We start from the raw sequence: 23,972 nt of genomic DNA, 5'->3' as shown, positions 1-23,972 counted from the left end.
GAACTTGGAAGGATTTATAATTATAATACTTGTATATACCTGTAGTGTTTTCCCCATGGCATTTTGATTCAGCTATTTTTCAAAAGTTATTGCCGTTTGTTTGTTTCAGTATTTTAATCTTATTGATCTTGTTGTAGATCCTCAGCTTTCAACACATGTAATCGTACTTTCTCTTTGACATTTGCGATAACTCAGTCGGTAAGTGCACTGACCACTTGACTTTAGGTGAAGATCCAAGGTGTGTGGTTCGACGCTCCCTAACCGCGTCAGATCTGTTTCTCGGGAAGCTGAGAAACAGACCAGTCCGTGTCATCATAGTTGGGTCCTTGGGCAAGACACTTCACCCTTATTGCTCTGGATGGTATGATACCAGTTTCCCATGTTGTTCAGTGAGGTAGTCAACAACGACTACAAAGACACCCTGCCTCAAAATGACCCAAGCTGTTCACAGACATTTGATTAGACTAACAGTCACCAGGGCTCAGCAGAAAGGTCACCCATCCAAGAGATGACCATGTTTGATATTGTTTAACTTCGATACAAAGACACAACACTCAATCACACAGTATAAAAAGCTAGCTATTGGAGTATGCAGCTGAAATGCCCATATCCATGAACCATCACATTACCCCCTTCGCCGATAAGCTTCCTCCCGAAGCTTCCATGGGATTAACCTGGCATCCTGAGCAAACACAACTGTCCCTCTTGTTGTTATAGCGGTGCCACCTCATGAAAACTTTTATTAATGTCAGTAAAATTTACATATACATGACATGTATATAAATAAGTTTATTTCACAATTTCCCAGGAAAGCATTATTCTGTTCGTGTTTTGTAAAACCAAGAAAATTTGAACAAAAAAATTCCTTTACAGTTTGTATTGACAGATGAACACTTTTAAAACTCCAATCGAAGGAATAAAAACAAACACATTATATCAGTTTTATGACATTTAATTCTATTCAGTTAATTTATATTAACTGGTGATTCATGTAATAAATTATTGCAAAAACAATGACCATCTATTGGGAAACTATCCACCGTTAGTGGAGTATTTCTCACACGATTTAATGTCTCAAGCTTCTTTATAACAATGACTTCACATTGTAATTAAGAATTTTTGTAACAATGATTTATCATTGCATCACAAACCTCATGTTAACATTGATTTGACATTATTTCAAGCATCTTGTTAACAATGTATTGTATGTTTGATGAGCATGTTACAAAAATATACATGTACAAGCAAAATCTTCAATGTGAAAAAGGCAGGATTTATGTAAAAATGCTCTTCACATAAAATTTGAAAAAATATATATAACAGTGTAACATCTTTAAATATATATGCTTGATGATAATTTAGACATAAATGACATCTTCATTAGAAGGTGGGTGAGGGGGTGTTAGGTGTCAAGGTGAAGAGTGAAACTGGATTAGTGTGAAGTTTGGGGATTTCTTTAAATAGGATTTAATTCTCAAAGCAAAATTTTGTTAAACATGTTATTACAGTTTAATTAGCTCAAGTGATTCAATAGCTATTTCTTTTATAAAGCATAACAATTATTCTTGTAATACTTTCAATTAGCCTGCTTTAAAACTGAACAAGGAAGTCCTCAGGCATTTTTTATTCTCCCCAATACTAAATTTTACTGAAAATGAGATATTTAGATAGTTGTAATAGGGGAAGTATCGGAGACAGGTATGTCAGGGACGGATCATCTAATCTGTGGACCATGCAATAACATAAGTTTTTAATTGTCTGATATCTTTACGAGGAATGACGTCAGTATCATGATCTGATGTAACAAGTGAAGGAGTTGGACACGTATATCTGGTATTCAATTCACCTTTTTATAAAGAAGTACAAAATGAAAGATATCGATCAATAAAATGAGCCGGGTAACAAATTAGAAGCCTTGAGCTCTATCTGACAAGGACAAACAAACCCAAGATTAGAGTCTTTTACAGACATCAACATACAGAAAACAAAGACAAGTGGTATTTATCATCTAACCTGAAATCACTACCGCTCTATTTGTAAAACATTAATTTTATCATTTCTATAATCATCTTAAATTAATCATGTAAAGTTACACCATCAAGTCCAACATGTAGTGTCAAGGAGCTGAAATCTGGAGTAAAAATCACAGATACAGTGTTGTAGGTACAGGTAAGTCCGACACTGAGCAAAGTACAGGTATACCGCTGTTATAGGAAGGCACATTTCAGTATCAGCTGTTTTAATAATTTACAAATATAATAATACGAGTCAACCTGTCTAAACTGACTAAACAGCATCTGTTTGGATCCTGTAGTAATCAGAATACTGTAAAACCTGTCTAAACTGACCATAAGAGTGATCAGCCTATCAGGACACCTGTCTAAACTGACCATAAGTGATTGGACTATCAGAAACTTTCCTGTAACAAAACCAAAAGTCTGTAGAAGTAATGGTTATAGGATGAGACCTTGGAAAATATACATCGAAGATATAAAATCTATTACAAAATTTCCGTAGTTTATAAAAAATGAACAGGAAATCCCAATGAAATTCTATGTGACTAAACTTTAAACCTGAAAATCATAATTAACTTCTATTTAACTAAAGACTTAATGCCAGAAAATATTTCCTGGGAGTCTACCAAAATATGCAAGGAGGGGTCCTGGGGGTAGGGGATGGATGGGTCCCAGGGGGCAGGGGAAGTGGATCCTCTGGGTAGAGTAGCGGGTTAGAGAACCAGACATTAGGAGCCCTGTGTTACTTGTTGTTACAGACGCAGTAATGAAGGTGAAACTATACAATGGAATGGATATTAGTGTAAACAAATCACAATACAATGTACATAACTAGCTTTGTACAAAATACTCTCTTATCACAACATAATTCATCACGTATATCCAAACTTACTGGACATGGCCTGGTAAAGGCTGACTTCTTCGTGTTCAGGGGAGACAGGATAAAAAAAATACATACATGGCTAAATGTTTGGTTGTAGGACGGACAATATGGGTCGCTGTAAGGAAAGTGCAAAAAAAGAAAAAAAAATCCTCTCAATTCATTTCATAAATTTACAAAAGTACTATAAATTAATACATCATTTCAAGGGTAACCATAGTTACCGTATACAAATCTCATTAGTCTGGTAACCAAGGTAACATGACAAAATACATAGTGTACTGGCAAGGTGTTTATTTCATTGGTGTGGGGGACATTCAGCTATATTTCTACCAGTCTCTTCCCAGAGAAATATGAAACACTTATTGACTTAACCCAATAAATGATTATGCACTTATAAAAATGTCATACTAAAGCTTTACTGCCATTCTGTCGGCTAATAAATAAAAAAAAAAAAAAATGGAATAATCTTACTTTTGATCAAGTTGTTTCTTATTAAAAAATGTACATGCATGCAATGTATCTTTTATGGATTAAAGTTAAACATCTTTTAAGTTACAACATCAATTTAAAAACTTCCAGGACTGAGAGATTGGCAGCAACAGATAGTTATAATGCCTTTTCAATGAAGAAAATAATTCATCAAAATCTCATTTCTAAGCAAACAATTTTTCTAAATGCATTCTTACTGGTCACCACACTTGAAAGCAAATCTGGGGGCTAGGAGACGTCCTGTAAATAACCCCTTTACTGTAAATACAGCTAAAGTGTAGTTTAGATTTCAAAATAAATTCCACAATTAACAAACATGCAACATAAACTTAGAGCGAGTGATCTATCTGTAGTAGTTAGTCTATGTGTTCTGTATATTGTAATATAGATACAGTTTTATTAGTCTAAGTGTTCTGTATATTGTAAGACATAAATACATTTGTACAGTTTAATTCATAGTCAGTAAACAATTTGGTGTTTGAAGTGAACCTGCATGCTTTTATATAAATATTTATCAAGCGACTCCATTACATTTGTTAACTGTTTATCTCAACATGTTTATTTCGATATTTGTTGTTTTTGACATCACATGATAAAATATCAAGTGCTGTAAAGATACAGATCAAGTGCTGTAAAGATACAGATCAAGTGCTGTAAAGATACACATCAAGTGCTGTAAAGATACAGATTAGCTGTCAAAATGGCTGCCCAGACAACATGGTGCTGTTAAAAAGTATTGCTTTTCATGATGACAATGAAAGAATCAATGAATCATCAATATGGCTGCCATAACAACATACAAGATAAATTATAAGGTTTGAAACAAACCATGAATAATCAACAGTGCTGCCGCCTCAATATGTTAACGATACAGGGGAGGTAAGCATTAGGTATAGTGAAGGGTTAGACAACAGCCAATCAGATTCAAGTTCACACTTTCAATCTCAAAAAAGAAACTTGATAAGCATTAACAAGATTTTACAACATTGTACAACAATGCCAGCATATACTGTATTGCCAATCAATTTCTTGACTTTATAATAAGTGTATATCATTGAATCTGAGTGACATACGACATGCTTGTGGACAGGTGCTGGGAGACATGACATTTTTACTTCATATAAAGGTCAAGGACAAATTGCAATGAAGGTCAAGGTCAATGGGTCAAAGACAAATAGGTTAGTTTCTTCAACATTCCAGATTTAATGCCCCTGGATTTGCCTCCTTGCGAACAGTCAGCCTCAGTCTCGGATACAATAGAACACCTGATATTAAATAGCCTGTTCTGTCTCTGGCAAGGGGAGACAACTACACCGTTCCACATGCATAGGGTTAAATTGTCCACCTATCACCGTGCTTCCCTAGTCCTGTTAAAAGAGAAAATGTTATCAGTAAGTTGCTGGATGACCAGAGTACACCAACTGGCCATTGTGAGATTTTTTAGACAAAACCGATAAAAAATTCAAGAACTGGTTAATGTAGATTTGTTTTCATTGAAATGACAGGTCTGAAATGTTCTTCAGTGTCAAATATGTAAACAGATGTTATACTTAACAATACAAAGCAGAAAGAGGAAAAGTCATGCTTTCAGAAACACTGGGTAAATGGAATCTCACTTAACTGTGACAAACTGAAACTTTACTTCCTCCCTGTTATGAATTAATTCATCCCAGATTTTTATGAAATCCTCAATCATCAGGTTAGATAAGATTCCATTTCTGGTATATCACCATATACTATATAAGGTTTAAAGCATTAGTGTGTTATTATGTGCTGAATTCATATGCATTCGACAGACAATACTTCAAAAGTAGGAACAAATTCTTAAAAATGTGAATATAATATAATTAACCAGACTGAAATCTATGCCATAATGAGGGGATTAAGAGAGACGTTAGAAAGCGTCTACAATGAGGTAGATGTTTACGACTGTGGTTATCATCTCACACACAGCCATACTCGTACCATAGTGCGTTTTTGTTAGGTTCTGTGGCATTTTCCTCTGGTTTCATTGGTCGTGGCGCGGTTGACGTACTAGAGGGCGGAGATTTAACCCCAGGAGTTACTGACCGAGAAATGCCTCCAACTGGCAAAGTTTTACTGACAGGACCATTTGAGGAGTTGGCCCCAGAGGTCTGGTAAGGTTGGGCAGACATGCGCCCAGTAGGCATCTGACCTGGTTCTCGGACCAGACTGACACGTGCAATTACTTCACGATTTCTCCGTGGCGGAGGTACTGGTGGTGTGCGGCCTTTCTGCGGCTGTGAATATATCTGCCCTTGGTCCTGTTTCTGAGCCTGCTGTTGCTGAGCTTGCATTTGTAATTGATTAAAAATGTTTGGAGGAACAGACTTAGGTCGTTCTATTTTCTGCACACGTGCATAGTGATGCTCTTGACTGCCTTCAATTGGTCCGTTACTTTGAACACTAGATTTTTGCGGAGAATAATCCACAGAATTCCTTGTGCGATTCTCACCCACACTGGAATAGACACCTGCACTGTTATTTTGGAATGTATTATGGTCCTGGTAAGTATTTGGTCGTGAGCCGGGACTCTGCCCGTGTCGGCTAGCTTCTCTGGTGGGTACTGGCCTCACAGGACCATTATGAGAATATTGCTGGGGACTTGGCTGACCGTCCATGGGAGGCTGTCGACTCCTAGCCATCCCCGCCTGGCTAGGATGAGGAGGAGCTCGGGCTGGCCCAGGGGGCTGGCTTTGATAACCCCGGGGGGTGGGGGGTTTGTTTGCCATATGAGGCGATTGGTAGTTATAGCTGTCCTTTGGAGAGTATACACTATTATTGTTTTTGGAAATGTCACTGAAGTTTGAGGTGTTAGATATGATGGAGTTGTTGTGAGAGGATGACGACTGACTGAGTGATGTAAGTCTATCAAGTCTGTCAGTGGCTGGCTCTGAGGGGGTTGGGGGCAGCTCTCGATTCTGATTGGACGATCGATTAGCTGGTGAGTTAACTGATTGGCCAGGAGATGATAACATTGAGTACTGGAGAGTTCTTGTGGCCGTCGATGGTGTTGAACCCAGTGTGTTTCTCCTGAAGTCATGTGGCTGTTGTTGCCGTGGAAATGGAGAGAATTTGTCTATTTCCTCAAGTGAATTGCTGTGATGTCCATTGTTGTTGTACTGCGCAGGCGTGGATGTCTCTGGGAGTTTTACATGTGGAGGTGTGGCCTGGCCGTAACTTTCTGGTCTGCTCTCCTGACCACTTCCACTGCTGCCCGTGGATATACGAGACATTCGTGACAAGTTCAGGTCCGGATGTGACACAGCAGCTACATCAGGGATCGAATGTATCTGGCGGCTGTTAGCCATGGGAGGTGGTGGTGCCTGTCTTTTCTGTCGGAAACTGTTCTCCGAATTCTCACTACTCTTAGACTCGACGTCATCCTTGATCTTACCGAGATCGGTTGACTTCCTCTGAAATATGACAATTTAATCAGTATCAGTACACACATACCTCTGAGGTAATAAAGATCTAAATAACATGTGTCATTAAAACAGATTAACACAAGTAACCATATGGCATCCACAATTATTTATATTATTTATAGAGAATACCTAACAATAATACCGGATGTATTACACACACACTTATCAAGACTCCAGACTTATCAAGACTCCACACTCTAGACTTATCAAGACTCCAGACTTATCAAGACTCCAGACTTATCAAGACTCCAGACTTATCAAGACTCCACACTTATCAAGACTCCAGACTCTAGACTTATCAAGACTCCAGACTTATCAAGACTCCAGACTTATCAATACTCCAGACTTATCAAGACTCCAGACTTATCAAGACTCCAGACTCTAGACTTATCAAGACTCCAGACTTATCAAGACTCCAGACTTATCAAGACTCCAGACTTATCAAGACTCAAGACTTATCAAGACTCCAGACTTATCAATACTCCAGACTTATCAAGACTCCAGACTCCAGACTTATCAAGACTCCAGACTTATCAAGACTCCAGACTTATCAAGACTCCAGACTTATCAAGACTCTAGACTTGTCAAGACTCCAGACTTGTCAAGACTCCAGACTTATCAAGACTCCAGACTCTAGACTTGACTTATCAAGACTCCAGACTCTAGACTTGTCAAGACTCCAGACTTATCAAGACTCCAGACTCCACACTTATCAAGACTCCAGACTTATCAAGACTCCACACTTATCAAGACTCCAGACTTGTCAAGACTCCACACTTATCTATCACACAGAAATCTCCACTACCTTGCTGTCCTTGTTCACCTCCCCAAGGAACTCCTCCAATGTCAGCATATCATTGCTGCCCTCTCCTGTGTTAGAACGGAATCCACCATCATCATCTTCAGAGAAACTTGTTGGTTTACCCAGGCCTATCAACATAATAGCGAATTATTGTAGTACGAGTAAGTATGGAAATGTTTAAGGTGAGAAAGTTGAACTAAACAACTATTGAGGTTCATTTTGTATTTTGTGGAAATTTCTAGCTAATCGTGAATTCAAGCCTCTCTCTCCCATTCTCTCCAAAACTTTTGGTTATAACAACACCAAAATTACCCAGCTTTAAATGTACGAGGACAAATCCTATGAAATATAATATTAATGTATCTAATTTGAAATTAATGAAGTTGAATACTGTTGTTCTGGTTAATTAACTCTGTCCATTGTTCTCCATAGAAAATGTTAAACATTTGACTAATTATAGTCTGAAGTTTCCTTCTACAAATCGAAATCATCAAAACAAGATTTCAAAAAATATGAAAGAGTACACAGCTGTTTTCCATGCAGTTGATACACGGTGAACATAGTAATATACTGATGACCTTCATGCTAAACCATAAGGTCAATCTGTCTGTGATTAAGTTAGTAATAAAACTAAAAAGTTGTTATATTAACAAAGTGGTCGACAACAAGCAAGCTTACTACATCACAGCCAAAATATAGAAACTTTCATGATGTACGGTACAGACTTAAACTTTACCTGTAGCCAAGGTCGTTATGGTACAGGTCAAACTTTACCTATAGCCAAGGTCGTTATGGTACAGGTCAAACTTTACCTGTAGCCAAGGTCGTTATGGTACAGGTCAAACTGTACCTATAGTCAAGGTTGTTATGGTACAGGTCAAACTTTACCTATAGCCAAGGTCGTTATGGTACAGGTCAAACTTTACCTATAGCCAAGGTCATTACTCTACAGGTTAAACTTTACCTATAGCCAAGGTTGTTACTGTACAGGTCAAACTTTACCTATAGCCAAGGTCGTTACAGTACAGGTCAAACTTTACCTGTAGCCAAGGTCGTTATGGTACAGGTCAAACTTTACCTATAGTCAAGGTTGTTATGGTACAGGTCAAACTTTACCTATAGCCAAGGTCGTTATGGTACAGGTCAAACTTTACCTATAGCCAAGGTCATTACTCTACAGGTTAAACTTTACCTATAGCCAAGGTTGTTACTGTACAGGTCAAACTTTACCTATAGCCAAGGTCGTTACAGTACAGGTCAAACTTTACCTGTAGCCAAGGTCCTTATGGTACAGGTCAAACTTTACCTATAGCCAAGGTCATTACTCTACAGGTTAAACTTTACCTATAGCCAAGGTTGTTACTGTACAGGTCAAACTTTACCTGTAGCCAAGGTCCTTATGGTACAGGTCAAACTTTACCTATAGCCAAGATCATTACTCTTCAGGTCAAACTTTACCTACAGCCAAGGTCGTTATGGTACAGGTCAAACTTTACCTATAGCCAAGGTCATTACTCTACAGGTCAAACTTTACCTGTAGCCAAGGTCCTTATGGTACAGGTCAAACTTTACCTATAGCCAAGGTCATTACTCTACAGGTCAAACTTTACCTACAGCCAAGATTGTTACTGTACAGACTAAATTTTACCTATAGTCAAGGTCGTTATGGTACAGACTAAACTTTACCTATAGTCAAGGTCGTTATGGTACAGGTTAAACTTTACCTATAGTCAAGGTCATTACTCTACAGGTTAAACTTTACATACAGCCAAGGTTGTTACTGTACAGACTAAATTTTACCTATAGTCAAGGTCGTTATGGTACAGGTCAAACTTTACCTATAGCCAAGATCTTTACTGTACAGACTAAACTTTACCTATAGCTAAGGTTGTTACTGTACAGATCAAACTTTACCTTTAGTCAAGGTCGTTATGGTACAGATCAAACTTTACCCATAGTCAAGGTCGTTGCTGTACAGACTAAACTTTATCTATAGTCAAGGTCATTATGGTACAGGCTTAACTTTACCTATAGTCAAGGTCATTACTGTACAGACTAAATTTTACCTATAGCCAAGGTTGTTACTGTACAGACTAAATTTTCCCTATAGTCAAGGTCGTTACTGTACAGGTTAAACTTTACCGATAGACAAGGTCATTACAGTACAGGGCAAACTTTACCTATAGTCAAGGTCGTTACTCTACATGTTAAACTTTACCTATCGTCAAGGTCGTTACTGTACAGGTCAAACCTTACCTATAGTCAAGGTCGTTACTGTACAGGTCAATTCTTACCTATAGTCAAGGTCATTACCGCACAGGTCAAACTTATCTATGAAATATACTTATTTTCATTGAAAATCCACCTTTTCTTTTCAAAATGCTTATTTTAAGACATTCATATTTAGAAAGTAAAGTGTCCAAACAAGGCAAATTTATATTGTCATAGCTACCTCAGTCTGTATGTAAAAATTACTGTCAGGAAAAACAGGTTCTGAGATCTTATGCACCTTTTCACTGACATAAAATTCATTGTTGTGATCACAAAATTCATGTTAATGTGAGATAGTTAATCATCTGTTTTCCTAACCATCATAATTTGTACAGACTTTGATTCATCAAATTAAAAAAGACATTTCCAGGACTTTTCATGGTGTAACATTTGGTGTAATTGTAACAGTTACTGAACACAGTATAAAGTCTTCTAGTCTTGTGTCCTGTCAATCAATGTTGTAATCATACAATCATAAACACATATAATAGGTTCTACAGAACAATCCAAAATAACACTAGAACAGACACTCTAAATTAATTTGTTTGAAAAAAATAGAAAAATGTTCTTGTTTATAGTTTGATTTATTTCCACAGCAAAGACATGAGTTTAAGGACTTTTTTCTGACATTGATGACAAATTCCAAGACTTTCAAGGCATGACACTAAATTCCAAGACTTTTCCAAGTAAGTGCTGAAATATAAGGACTTTTTATATCTATATGGGAACCATATACAGTTGTAACTAGATTAATTCTATTTATGAAAATTATAAATGTTTAACTAATGAACAACCTTTTCAAATTTACAGCATATGGTATGTCACAATTGTCTGAGCAAACTGACAATGTTTTGTGTTCTACAGAGTCTATATAAACAATCAAGTGATAATGAGTACTAGTACGACGGTTACAGAGTCAAGCGATACTGAGTGCTGCTAACGAGTCTAAAAAAGCAGTAAAAACTCTACATACAGCAACACTAGGCATTCAGTTAGGTATACTTTATTACACATTCTACTGAAGTGGAAATTTTCAGTGTGGAAATTAAATTCCATAAGGTACAAGTCTGGGAAAACATCTGTCTGGCCTCAGTCTTTATTTTAACACATTACCAAGCAAATCATATACACAATCATGTTTTGTGAATTTCTTTTTTGAAGACAAATAAACTTAATACTTTTATTAGAATAAACTGAAGACAGATATTAATCTTTATATGAATGTTAGCAGAGAGAGAGAGAGATGGGATTTTTTTTTATACATATATTGTCTCAAACTGAAATGACGCTTGGAATTAAATGCAATGGCAGAGCGTTTATAACGTTTGAGTAAATAATACCATCTTGAAAAGAGAGATGAAATCAAAAGTCTTTGGCAAAATTTCCACATCTGAAAAGAACCAGTTACACAGTAAGCAGGCCTAGGGCTACAAAAAAACATGCATGTCACATGACGTAAACAAGCGCCGACACTGCATGCTGTCGTCCCACCACCACAGCAGGAACTCGTACGTTCCTCAGCAGACCGTTACCTGGCAATGTGGCACTACTAAGGAAGCTGGTGGAACTCTTGTCACCATGGCTACGCACAGAATCCAAGAGGTTGTCACTGGATTTGGCTCCTTTATCAAACAGGAAGGAGGGTGAATGACAAAGCAGAAATGTGTTGGTGGTTCTAAGCATTTGTTACACAAAACTGTGACATTTATGCCCCACTCAATTCTTAGTTGATAAGCTAATTCTGTAGCAAAATTTTGGTAAAAAATTGAAATGCAGCAAAAAATGTTCACAGTTTGTATAGATATTTAACTTGTGACAAGTCTTTGAGGTGTTAATGGACATGGGGGGGCTTCAAATTCCACAGAATGATCCAGAAACATAACCATTCTTTACAGAAAACGTTTGAAAATGTATTAGATGTTTATAGACTTATCACATGATAAATAAAGTGTATTTAGTGGGATCAAGTTACTGTAAATCTTTAATATTGCATGATTTGTACCTCAGGAAGTAACAGCTCTTAATTTCAAAAGAGCAAAAAATTACTGTTTCAAAATCTTTTTGCTAATTGATTTCTTTTTGTGAAAATTCAACTCCTGGCCAAACTTAATTATAGCCAAATCAGGAAAAGAACATTTTCCAAAAAAAAAAAAAAAAAGGATTTACAGTAATCCTGATCTTCAGAGATAGTCCCACAAAGGATTTACAGTAACTCTGATCTTCAGAGATAGTCCCATAAAGGATTTACAGTAACCCTGATCTTCAGAGATAGTCCCATAAAGGATTTACAGTAACCCTGATCTTCAGAGATAGTCCCATAAAGGATTAACAGTAACCCTGATCTTCAGAGATAGTCCCACAAAGGATTAACAGTAACCCTGATATTTAGAGATAGTCCCACAAAGGATTTACAGTAACCCTAACCTCAGAGATAGTGCCACAAAGGATTTACAGTAACCCTGATCTTCAGAGATAGTGCCACAAAGGATTTACAGTAACCCTGATCTTCAGAGATAGTCCCCTAAAGGATTAACAGTAACCCTGATATTTAGAGATAGTCCCATAAAGGATTAACAGTAACCCTGATCTTCAGAGATAGTCCTAATACCAGAAAATCAGTTGAGTAAGAGGTTTATTGCTCATCTGGCTGACTTTACAAGTAATTTTAGGGGAAAAAAAAATCAATTTTCTCCCTCAGGAGCTCAGCCTTGCCATGTTCTTTAAGCCCTGCTAAGCTGTAGTTTGTTCTAACACACCAATTAGGATAGCCAACAAACCTTCAATCTTCTACAGCTAAGGTTAGTTTTAGTAAAATCTTGATTTTCTTTTAAAATTTCACAGACTGATGTGTGATTATAATTCAATACACAAATTGACATAAGCTTAATAATCTGCCATCCACAACATTAGGCAAAATCTATTCAAAAATATCGATTTTGACTTTTTGAATCTTCTTATGCTTCTGACTTTTGTTTTGAAGTTTGACCCAATACCTTTTAAAATGGATAAAAATGTGACAAAACAGACATTGCTCCATGGCATCACTTTCCTGTCACCGAAATTCTAAACAAATTGGAAATACAAATGCTACATACATAGAAATAACCAGAGACAGAAAATGTTAGGTTCTACCAGCACCATCAAAAGCTTGACACTAAATATAATGATAAAAAAGTCTGGACAAAGAAAACAAACCACCAGATCACCACCAGGACAGGTAAACACTGAACAACAATGAGAAGGATATATAGATACCCAACCTAATTATAGAGTAAGTGAAACAGAAACTTAGTTTTAACTGAAAATAGAGAAAAGTTTACAAACGGGGACAACATTAATATGTACAACACAGATACACTGACAAATAATTCAAAACAAAAAACAGAAAGGAATTCAAATGACAAGTCATATAAGTATATACAGCTCAAAAAAATACACAGAAATATCTAAAGGAAATTAAAACCGCAGACAATTATCATTATATACCAGGATACATGCTACATGTTTACCTCTGACAGCTTGGTCGCTACTGTCAGCCTCAAGGTTGAGAGCAGTGGTCGATTTTGCACGACTACGACTCTGTTTAGACAGGGCCGAAGTTTCCAATAGATTCTCTGCACTACCGTGACGATTCTGTTTCCGTTCTGATGGTACAAAAACAAAATGCTCAAAACCAAGGCTGTTTTATACACAGGAGTTGGGTTGGCATGCCAGAGAATATTGGTGAACAGCATGCTGGGATATATCACATGATCCAGAAATACAGGCCAGTTAGAAGATAAAGCTGGCCACATGCTTTAACAGCTCAGACAACTCCAACAGCACCGACACATGACAAATTGTAAACATGCTCTCACAAACTCTCTGTATACATGTGGTTTAATAATAACATCTGTGTGAAACAGATTTCTGTGCAACACAAGTACATGGTTACCCTAAGTTTAACGTAAAACTTTACACCAAGAATCATGCGCTACGTTCCAGGGTTACATGCAGAGAAAGTTTCATAACTTCCTTAAAGTCATCAATGATTACAAAGGAAAGTTTACACAAGTTCATTCCCATGACAACACAAGGAAGGTTACAAAGGCCATTTCCATGACAACACAGACATTGTTACAAAGGTCATCTCCATGACAACACAGGCATTGTTACAAAGGTCATCTCCATGACAACACAGGTATTGTTACAAAGGTAATTTCCATGACAACATAGGCATTGTTACAAAGGTCATTTCCATGACAACACAGATATTGTTACAAAGGTTATCTCCATGACAACAGAGACATTATTACAAAGGTCATCTCCATGACAACATATGGAAGGTAACATACATAGGGTCAATTCCAAGACAACACTGGGAGGATTGTGATGACAAGGTCACAGAGGGGTCATGCCAGTGAGACTTCAGGCAGATAATAAGGTTTCCATGACAACAAATAACAAGTCACTCATATCTGTATAAACACCATGCCATCATCTTACACTATTTGGAAAAGTGAGAAAATGAAAGTGCAATCTAATCAGTGAAAAATGAAGTGGCATGGTTTGGGAAATAATGCTTCAAATAATGACACAAAAAATATGTTAATTTTACAAATGTACAACAGCACCTATTCATTCTGAAATCCTGCTAAATTAGTCATACTCTGTAATCTTTCTTGTAATACTGAAAATAACATTGTCTACAATTACATCCTGTATTAGTGTAACCCAACCCAATCCAAAACGTCAGAATAAACAGGTTTCACTACAGATCCCACAGGGTGTCAGATAACACAGGTATACATAATAATAGCATAGAGCATTGAATGATAGCTCCCTAGATCATCAAGATAAAAATTAACAGTGTCAGTATCCACATCCACTGCGTCTATATCTGTGTGATGTGAGTCCATGTGTCACCGTAGAACCTCTTCCAATCTATTTACCACGTCTATATATAATATCTGTGTGATAAAGAGTCCAGGTGTCACCGTAGAACCTCTCCCAATCTATTTACCACGTCTATATATAATATCTGTGTGATAAAGAGTCCAGGTGTCACCGTAGAACCTCTCCCAATCTATTTACCACGTCTATATATAATATCTGTGTGATAAAGAGTCCAGGTGTCACCGTAGAACCTCTCCCAATCTATTTACCACAGAAATACCTCATGCCCCATTACACTGTATCCCATAATGCTCACCTGACTTCCTCGAGTCGTTGTGGTCTGTGGTGATGTCCCCTGACCCCTGGGACGTGTTGTCCTGACTGTTGTCTATGTTGGTCAAGTTGTTTCTGCTCTTACTGCGCTCTCGGTTCTGGAGGACAGAGGGCGGAGGTCAAATATGTGTCAGACGTTAGTGATAACATGTCAGAGTTCAAAGGTCAAAGAAACTATTATTTCAAGAAAGTTGAAGAGACTGTTAAAGTTCATCCCAACAAAAGAAATAGAAATTTTATTATCAATTAAGTGGGAGGATTTTTTTTTCTAATGGGGCTGGAAAACGGAGAACTCATTTTGACAGTAGTTTGAAATTGTTTCTGTCAAACAAATATAATCATAGCTAATTCAGATTTTGAATTTACTCTTAAACATAAAATCCATCACAATATGTGGGTACCTACCCTGGACACAAATATCTTTGCTGCCCTCCTGGCTATTCTTGCTCCCAGACCTCGGTTCCTGAAATTATAAAATGATTCTACTATAAACACAATGATAACAATACCTTTAAATCAGACTTGTGGTCAGTCATTCCGACTTAAATAGTGGACTTGTGGTCAGTCATTGCGACTTAAATAGTGGACTTGTGGTCAGTCATTCCGACTTAAATGGTGGACAAAATGATAATTAACTATAACATGTGTGATATGAACACACAACAAACTTTTCTGGTTCGAACTGAATGATTTACCCAGGTCTAGTAAATGTTTTATGTTATCCATAAACTGAGGTGTTGTTAATATTTTATTTTCATACTTCTTGGAGACTTCCTGTCGCCGGTAATGATCCATGATCTTTTCTTCGAGTCTTTCCTTCTGTCGTCGTAAGTCGGACATCTTTTCTCTGTAACAGGAAAAAAATCCTTGAATGTTGACACAATGAGATGTTTTATTTGTTGACATTTAATGTTAAACAAAACTTCTTTTTGTACTAACACTCTCTAACAATATCTTTCCCAATTAATGTAGAGTCCCTATGTTGAGAAATACTAGGATAAGATTTTCTCTGAACTTGATATAGCTCAACAAATATATCAAAGCTGTAACTAACCTATATAGGCACCATTAAGCTTGAAATAGCACTAATGCTATGCTCATTAACTAATACAATTCAGTATATTACAGTCCCCACCGAAAGTAAGTCAAAGGTGAAAACGTAGGTCAGAATGACCTACTTTTTTCTGACCTACTTTTGATACATGACACACCACCTCCCCTATGTGAACACAAGACCCAAGTATGACAAGAGACCAGTGACAATTGTGGAAGGATAGAATGTTGGAAGGACAAACAAACGGTGTAATACTAGTCATTACTGATGAGGTAGGCGATACATACAGGTAGGATTTTTCCTCCTCGGCGAAGTGCTCCTTGCTGTTGAGGATCTGTGACAGAAGTTCCTGGTTGGAGTTGAGGAGTGACTGGATCTGCATCAATAGGTTCTTATTGTCCTCCTCCATTTTCTGATTCATCTGGTACAGGGTCTGATAACACGAAAGGTCAACACAGGTCATAGAAGGTCAACAAAGGTCATGATCAATATAGGTCAGTAAAGGTCAATACATGTCAGTAAAGGTCAACAAATGTCAATATAGGTCAGTAAAGGTCAACACATGTACATACAGGTCAGTATAGGTCAACAAAGGTCAGAAAAGGTCAACAAATTTCAATACACGTCAATATCTATCAATAATAACCTGTATTAGAGGTTACCAGAGGTCAACACATGTCAATACAGGTCAGTTGAGTTATCCTTTATCAGTACACATCAATAACCTGTACCAGAGGTCACCATAGGTCACCAAGTTCATAACAGGTCAGTACAGGCTGTCTAATATAGATCACCATAGTTACATAAATTGATCACAGGTCACTAATTATATAAGTATGGCTATAACTATGGACTATATATATGATTGTATTAATTGCAGTTTCTGTATATCATTTTCTATGGAAATATTGCGAGTCCACCAACTCAACTCCCCAATCTATTACAACTTGGTAATATGCTAAGGTATAGTAAAACAGGCCTAATTGGCCACAGCAAATTATCATGGTAAACAAACAAGGTAGTCATAAAAAATCAGTTGCTGAAAAGACAATTAAAACTAACTTAAAGAAACTTACATAACGTAGATAAAACCACACAACTTATTTGAAGATAAGATATATACATTTATATATTTGACATACGCCCTGAACATTTTCAAACCCTCTAGCTCTTGTGTAGGTTTTGTATACATACATCATACTTATGAGCGAGACTGTTCACGTCGATTTCCATGGCATGTAGTTGGTCCCTATACTCATCACACTGTGTTTTCAGTTCAGTGTTCTTGGTCAGGAATGTATTGTTTTCTGTCTTGAGATGTTTATTGTCGCCGGCCACCTCGTTATAATCCTTACACAACTGTTCATGTTTTCCGAGCAGTTTAACGTGCTCATCACGCAGGTGTTCATACTCCATCTGTACTCCACCCAGAGACTGTAACTCGGACCGCAGGGCATCCTTTTCTCGCTGAGCTCTATCCCGAACACGTGATACATCTTCCCGACCTTGCAGGAACGCATCAAGCTGTTCTTTCATCTCTTTATTTTCTCCTTTTACAGATTTATGTACAGACTTGAGCGAGCCATGTTCAGAGATGAGTCCCTCATACTCGGATGCGAGCTGGTCGTGGTACTGTTGTAGCTGTTCGTGATCCTGAACCAGCTGTTCATGCGAGGTCTGTAACTCCTCCTGGTTCTCCAGTAAATGTTTGTGTTCACCCTCCAACTGTGACAGATGTGACTGTAGCGTCGACATCTGTGACCGTAACGTGGAACACTCAGATTTCAATGTTGAATTTTCCACCTGCAACTTGGCATTGTGGGATTGCAGTGATGTAAACTGATCCTGGAATGACGAAGACTGGTTCTGAAGCTTGGAGTTCTGACTCTCTAACTTCTGGATTTGAAGATTCAGCGAGTTGGTCTGTGATTTGAGGTTTTGTTTTCTGCCATAAATGTGGCATTCTGCAGACAAAAAACAATATTTATTACAAAATTTACTTATTGTTCATATTATATAGGTTATATGCAATGTTTTCATTTGACTTTTAAAAAAAGATCTAAATGCAATGTTAAATATTAATGATAGAAAACAACGGAACTCTGTCCAAACACATTTCAATGAGAAGAATTGTGATTGAACAACTTGTGTCTATGTTAGGATTGATGTACAAGATTCCAGCATACCCATCACACCTTTGTACCAAATCTTGACAAAGGGACAGATTGATACATTAAAACAAGGACATAGTCATCAAGTTCCCCCGCTCATGCAAATAATGTAGCAATCATCCAATCAGGTCACATCAGCATCATTAAATATGCGCGGAATATCCCGATAATCAAATTTGAGCTAGGGACTTAGGTAATGAGTCTACCAAGCAACTTTCATCAAATTCTTATCATTTTGTCAAAAGATATTGTGTTAAAAGCAATCAGCCAATCAGGTCACAGCAGCCTCATTAAATATGCGCAGAATATGTGGATAATCGAACTGGAGTGAGGGCTCTTAAAATATGCACGGAATATGACGACAATCGAACTTGCGCGAGGGGTTTAGGTAATAAGTCTACCAAGAAAGTTTCATCGAGAGGTTTAGGTAATAAGTCTACCAAGAAAGTTTCATCAAAATCCAATCATTCCTTCAAAATATATCGTCCGGAAAGCAATCAGCCAATCAGATCATTGCAGCCACAAGATACATCTATGGAATATGACGATAATCGAACTTGAGCTGAGGGATTTAGGTAATAAGTCTACCAAGAAAATGTTATCAAAATCTGAGCATTCCTTCAAAAGATATCCTGCGGAAAGCAATCAGCCAATCAGATCACAGCAGCTTCATTATATATGTTGGGAATAAGACGATACTCAAACTTGATCCCAGGGGTTTAGGTGATAAGTCTACTAGGCAAGTTTCATCAAATTCTGATAATTCCTTTAAAAGATATCATGCGAAAAGCAAATCTGGATGGATAGATGGAAGGACAGAACACATTTGTATATCCCCCACCAATGATAACAAGATTTTCTGTCTTTCAGCCAACGTATAGTAATACCAGGATGCTGTATCTGAAATCACAGGTAACATATATAAGAGAACTGACCTGTCTTTCCACCTGTATGAGGTGATCCTTAACTTCAAACATTTCCTTGGATGGATTGTTGGCCCGACCTGACTGACTACCCCGTACACCACTATCATGTCTGTAAATATATTAAAATTACCAGAAAAATAAGAAAGTGTACAAGTTTAGAAAAGCATAAAAAGATAGAAATCTTCAAAAAATAATATTGGTACAAAATGAATACATATACATACATTTTATATTAGTACACAATTAATACATACATTATATATCAACAATTCCAGAAATTCTTAAATTTCAGCATTATGCCAATTTTATTGTCAAAAAATATCAAATTTTTGATTATTGGATATCAAAATTGCTCACTATCAAAATTAAGGAGATACTTTTTTTTCTGGTCAGGTTTTAACTAAATTCTAATCTCGCAGACAAACAGTGCAGAAAGCTAATTTAAACTGAAGCTGCATGTTTTTTGACTGAAACACTGGACCAACGTTACACTAACCTGTCCCTCCCGTGTGTCTCCTCTTCATACCGCTGTTTTAGTGACTCACATTCCTGCTTGAGTTGACGTAATTCATCCTGGAGACGGATGTTACGTTTCTTGGACTCTTCCAATCTATAAATGATTGATCAATTTCCAGTTTTATACTATTTAACCAGTCTATTCTCTTACTGGCTACACCACAAACCAGACAATGACTTCATTCAAAATTTCAGAAAATAATTGTTTTTAGTTTTTTTGTGTTTTTTTTTATAAGAGATCCATACAAAACATTATATTGCATTTCAAGATATGTTTGGTCTCTGTTTTTATGTTCCAGTTTGGTTCTTGTTTTTTTTGTTCGTTGTTTTTGCATCCAAGTTAATAACAGCAAAAGCCATTTAAGTGCAACAGTGACGACTGGTGCCTATATTAGCAGTGTAAACAAATTCAGCATAATTATATAAAAAAAATAAAATTAGCTGGTTCTCTTTACTTCCCCATATTGCCTCTTCTGATCAGGTAAACAAAATTTTGATACAACAAAATTATTTATGAGGAAGTAAAGAGTCAATTTCCTCGTACCTGTCAGGTGTAATTACAGTGGCCCGGCTGTACAGATCTAGGTTATCTATTATGTAGTACTTTTAAAAGATTACGTTGGTTGAAAAATATGAATGTCTTAATTTGAATTTCAATAATAGAGGTGAAATTTACTTTTTTTTTTAATTTCAAAACAGAAAACAAATCCCCAAGAATTGGTTTCTCAGGAAGAAATCATCTGTAGATACCTAGAACTGTATCTGGTCCCACCCTCTCTTTTATAGTTCTATCCTGTCTGACACTTAAGAAATACATGTATTTTAATGCAGAAGCTTGATTATGTCCTTGTTGATATTTTGGTTGCACACTAATTCTTCACATTTACAGGGTGACTTGTTGATTGTGTTGTTGTTACTGATCAATGTGTTGTTGTTGTTGTTGTTCATTATGATAATAATGTATCATATTAAATCACTTTTTTGTTTAATCTTACCACACTTCCAAAGACATTACCAGGGGGGTATAATTAAACCAGTAATTACCTGCTCTCCAGGGCATGAATCTTTTCTTCTTTGATCTCCATGCTCTTCTTCAGAGCATCTTCCATCATATTTTCCAGGGCTTTGTAACGACTGTGGGAGGAAACAGTAGATTTATTATAACATTATAACGCCCACCGTAGGTGACCACAGACCTGGAAACACCTCCCATTGTCCCAAGGATGTATAGTAACAATAGGAAACATATTGTCTAGGTATTGTCACTGGTCTACCTTGTAATCAAACCCCCGCCGATCAGTCGTTAGGGCGGGCCCACATGTCAACGACATCTGTGATGTACGTTATTGTTAAATATCAGTAATTCACGCTGTCAAAAATAAACATTAGATTTGTATGTGTTAGTTTAATCACTGCCTTTAATGTTATTCTTACTGAAAAGAACAAGAAGTAATTCTCAGTTTGAAATATACAAAAGTCAATATTAAAGAACATTGTGTTTGGTCCAGGTGACATTTACACACAGAACTCCTGGGAAAATCTGCTGGTATTACAGGGACAAATATATATCATCTATAGTGGTTCTCAAAAGTAGAGAGAAAACTAGATAACTAAGACACATGCCTTGTAATTAACATGTTAATTAACTAGAACCAATTAACATTGTTAATAACAATCAAAATCTGTCTGTTGGATTTCATAGAGATGATATACAATTGTACATACAGCTCATAATTCTGTAAAGAGAAGTTATTTACATGTTAATTATGTGGGACCAATCATCTATATATAAACAACCATCCTCGTGTCACTCACATAATAACTTGTTCCTTCAAATTCTGAAAATCTATTTCCTCCTCTAAAGTTCTATCATGAACTGGGAGATTTTTGATAACTGGGGAGAATTCCTCTTCCACAAATTTCTCCCCACCCCCATCCTCACTGAACCCGTCGTCTATCCCAGGTTCCTCAGCCTCCTCCTCTTTGGCCTCCTCCTCGAGCTCCTCCTCCTCCCAGGAGGGTGGGCATACCTCCCCGAGGGGTAGGAGCGAGAGGCAGTACTCCTGAATGTCCACCATGTCTAACAAGGCTTATAGTTCCTGACACCAATCCATGTGTAAACACAAACTTCCTGTATTACCGATTACTGGGGATTTAAAGTCCTATCTCCTGTTAAGGGGGAATCCCTCAAGTCAAGGTTGTATCATGTCCTTATGACACCCGATCAAATTCTGTGAGCAATGTTCCTGTACTCTGGGCTATACTATGTCCTTATAACGTCTTAACTCAGCCTGTATAATAAATCTCCGTACTATAGGTTAAACTTTGTCCTTATAACGTACTAACTCGTCCTGTATAATAAATCTTAGTTCTACAGGATACACTTTGTCCTTATAACGTACTAACTCGTCCTATATAATAAATCTCCGTACCATAGGTTACACTTTGTCCTTATAACGTCTTATAACTCAGCCTGTATAATAAATCTCCGTACTATAGGTTACACTTTGTCCTTATAACGTCTTATAACTCAGCCTGTATAATAAATCTCCGTACTATAGATTACACTTTGTCCTTATAACGTACTAACTCGTCCTGTATAATAAATCTCAGTACTCCCGTGCACTACAATAGTGTCATTATAAATATAACATCCTAACTCGTCCTGTATAATATATCTCCGTACTGCAGGATACACTTTGTCCTTATAACATCCTAACTCGTCCTGTATAATAAATCTCCGTACTGCAGGATACACTTTGTCCTTATAATGTCCTAACTCGTCCTGTATAATAAATCTCCGTACTGTAGGATACACTGTGTCCTTATAACATCCTAACTCGTCCTGTATAATAAATCTCCGTACTACAGGTTACACTGTGTCCTTATAACATCCTAACTCGTCCTGTATAATAAATCTCCGTACTACAGGATACACTTTGTCTTTATAACGTCCTAACTCGTCCTGTATAATATATCTCCGTACTACAGGTTACACTGTGTCTTTATAATATCTTAACTCGTCCTGTATAATATATCTCCGTACTACAGGATTACACTGTGTCCTTATATATAATTATATCATCTTAACTCGTCCTGTATAATAAATCCCCGTACCACAAGCTACACCTTGTCCTTATATCATCTTAACTCGTCCTGTATAATAAATCCCCGTACCACAAGCTACACCTTGTCCTTATAACATCTTAACTCGTCCTGTATAATAAATCCCCGTACCACAAGCTACACCTTATCCTTATAACATCTTAACTCGTCCAGTTTAGGAAATGGCTGATTCAGAGTTTTCTTATAACATCTTACAGCGAATGCGGTACCCGGTCCTGTTAAGTAAACCCTGTACTTCAGTTGGATTAACTCAGTGGCTGGAAGTGAATCCTTGTACTCAGGGCAGGAGTCTCTATCTAGTCTCACACATACAGGTATCACTGTATCTGTGCTCTGTTCCTTATACTCAGGGCTGGTGCCTCTATCTAGTCTCACACATACAGGTATCACTGTATCCGTACCCTGTTCCTTGTACTCAGGGCTGGAGTCTACTCTCACACATACAGGTATCACTGTATCTGTACTCTGTTCCTTATACTCAGGGCTGGTGCCTCTATCTAGTCTCACACATACAGGTATCACTGTATCCGCATTAGTACTCTGTTCCTTGTACTCAGGGCTGGAGTCTCTATTTAGTCTCACACATACAGGTATCACTGTATCTGTACTCCAGCCTCACCCGACTAACATATTCTAATACACCTACAGTCAATACTGGATTGATTTCCTCCAGTTTCTATGCTGAGAACATGTGGCAAACTTTACGTCATTCATAAGCGTCATTCGTAAGCTCCCGATAAGTTTGTCAATGAATGAAGTGTGACCAGCTTTAAGTAGCCTCCAAAGAATCTGGTACCAACACAAAAACACTGTAACAACACGATATAGTACTGTCAAACCAATTTACAGTACCATGTGGACAGGTCGACGTACAAATACAGCTGGGGCTCGGGGCAGGGTCAAGAGGAGGCCCGTGGCCCAATATTTACACTCATATAAACCTCATACAAAAGAGGCCAAAAATCAATTAAAAATCAATAATGTAAACCATACAGTTATTTTATACAACATCCGGGGGATTATCCTATATTTGTGATCGGTGAAAGCCACATCTGTTAAGAT

General features: G+C 37.2%; 1 protein-coding gene across 1 annotated transcript in view; it reads right to left on the bottom strand.

The window, feature by feature from the left end:
• Positions 1-936: 936 nt before the first annotated feature.
• Positions 937-23,972, bottom strand: part of LOC117323235 (girdin-like) — a 72,191-nt gene continuing 49,155 nt past the window's right edge. Inside the window, 14 exon segments of the mRNA XM_033878303.1 lie at positions 937-4,754; positions 5,353-6,824; positions 7,642-7,766; positions 11,442-11,531; positions 13,419-13,553; positions 15,101-15,215; positions 15,523-15,580; positions 15,878-15,964; positions 16,459-16,604; positions 17,366-18,111; positions 18,114-18,135; positions 19,278-19,377; positions 19,765-19,878; positions 20,829-20,918. Coding sequence (XP_033734194.1) covers positions 4,736-4,754; positions 5,353-6,824; positions 7,642-7,766; positions 11,442-11,531; positions 13,419-13,553; positions 15,101-15,215; positions 15,523-15,580; positions 15,878-15,964; positions 16,459-16,604; positions 17,366-18,111; positions 18,114-18,135; positions 19,278-19,377; positions 19,765-19,878; positions 20,829-20,918 — 3,319 coding nt within the window. The 3' untranslated portion in view covers positions 937-4,735.

Source organism: Pecten maximus, chromosome 3 (assembly GCF_902652985.1).
Source record: "Pecten maximus chromosome 3, xPecMax1.1, whole genome shotgun sequence".
NCBI classification, from domain to species: Eukaryota; Metazoa; Mollusca; class Bivalvia; order Pectinida; family Pectinidae; genus Pecten; species Pecten maximus.
The sequence above is the reverse complement of the archived record's forward strand: the minus strand, read 5'-3'. Positions and strand labels throughout refer to the sequence as shown.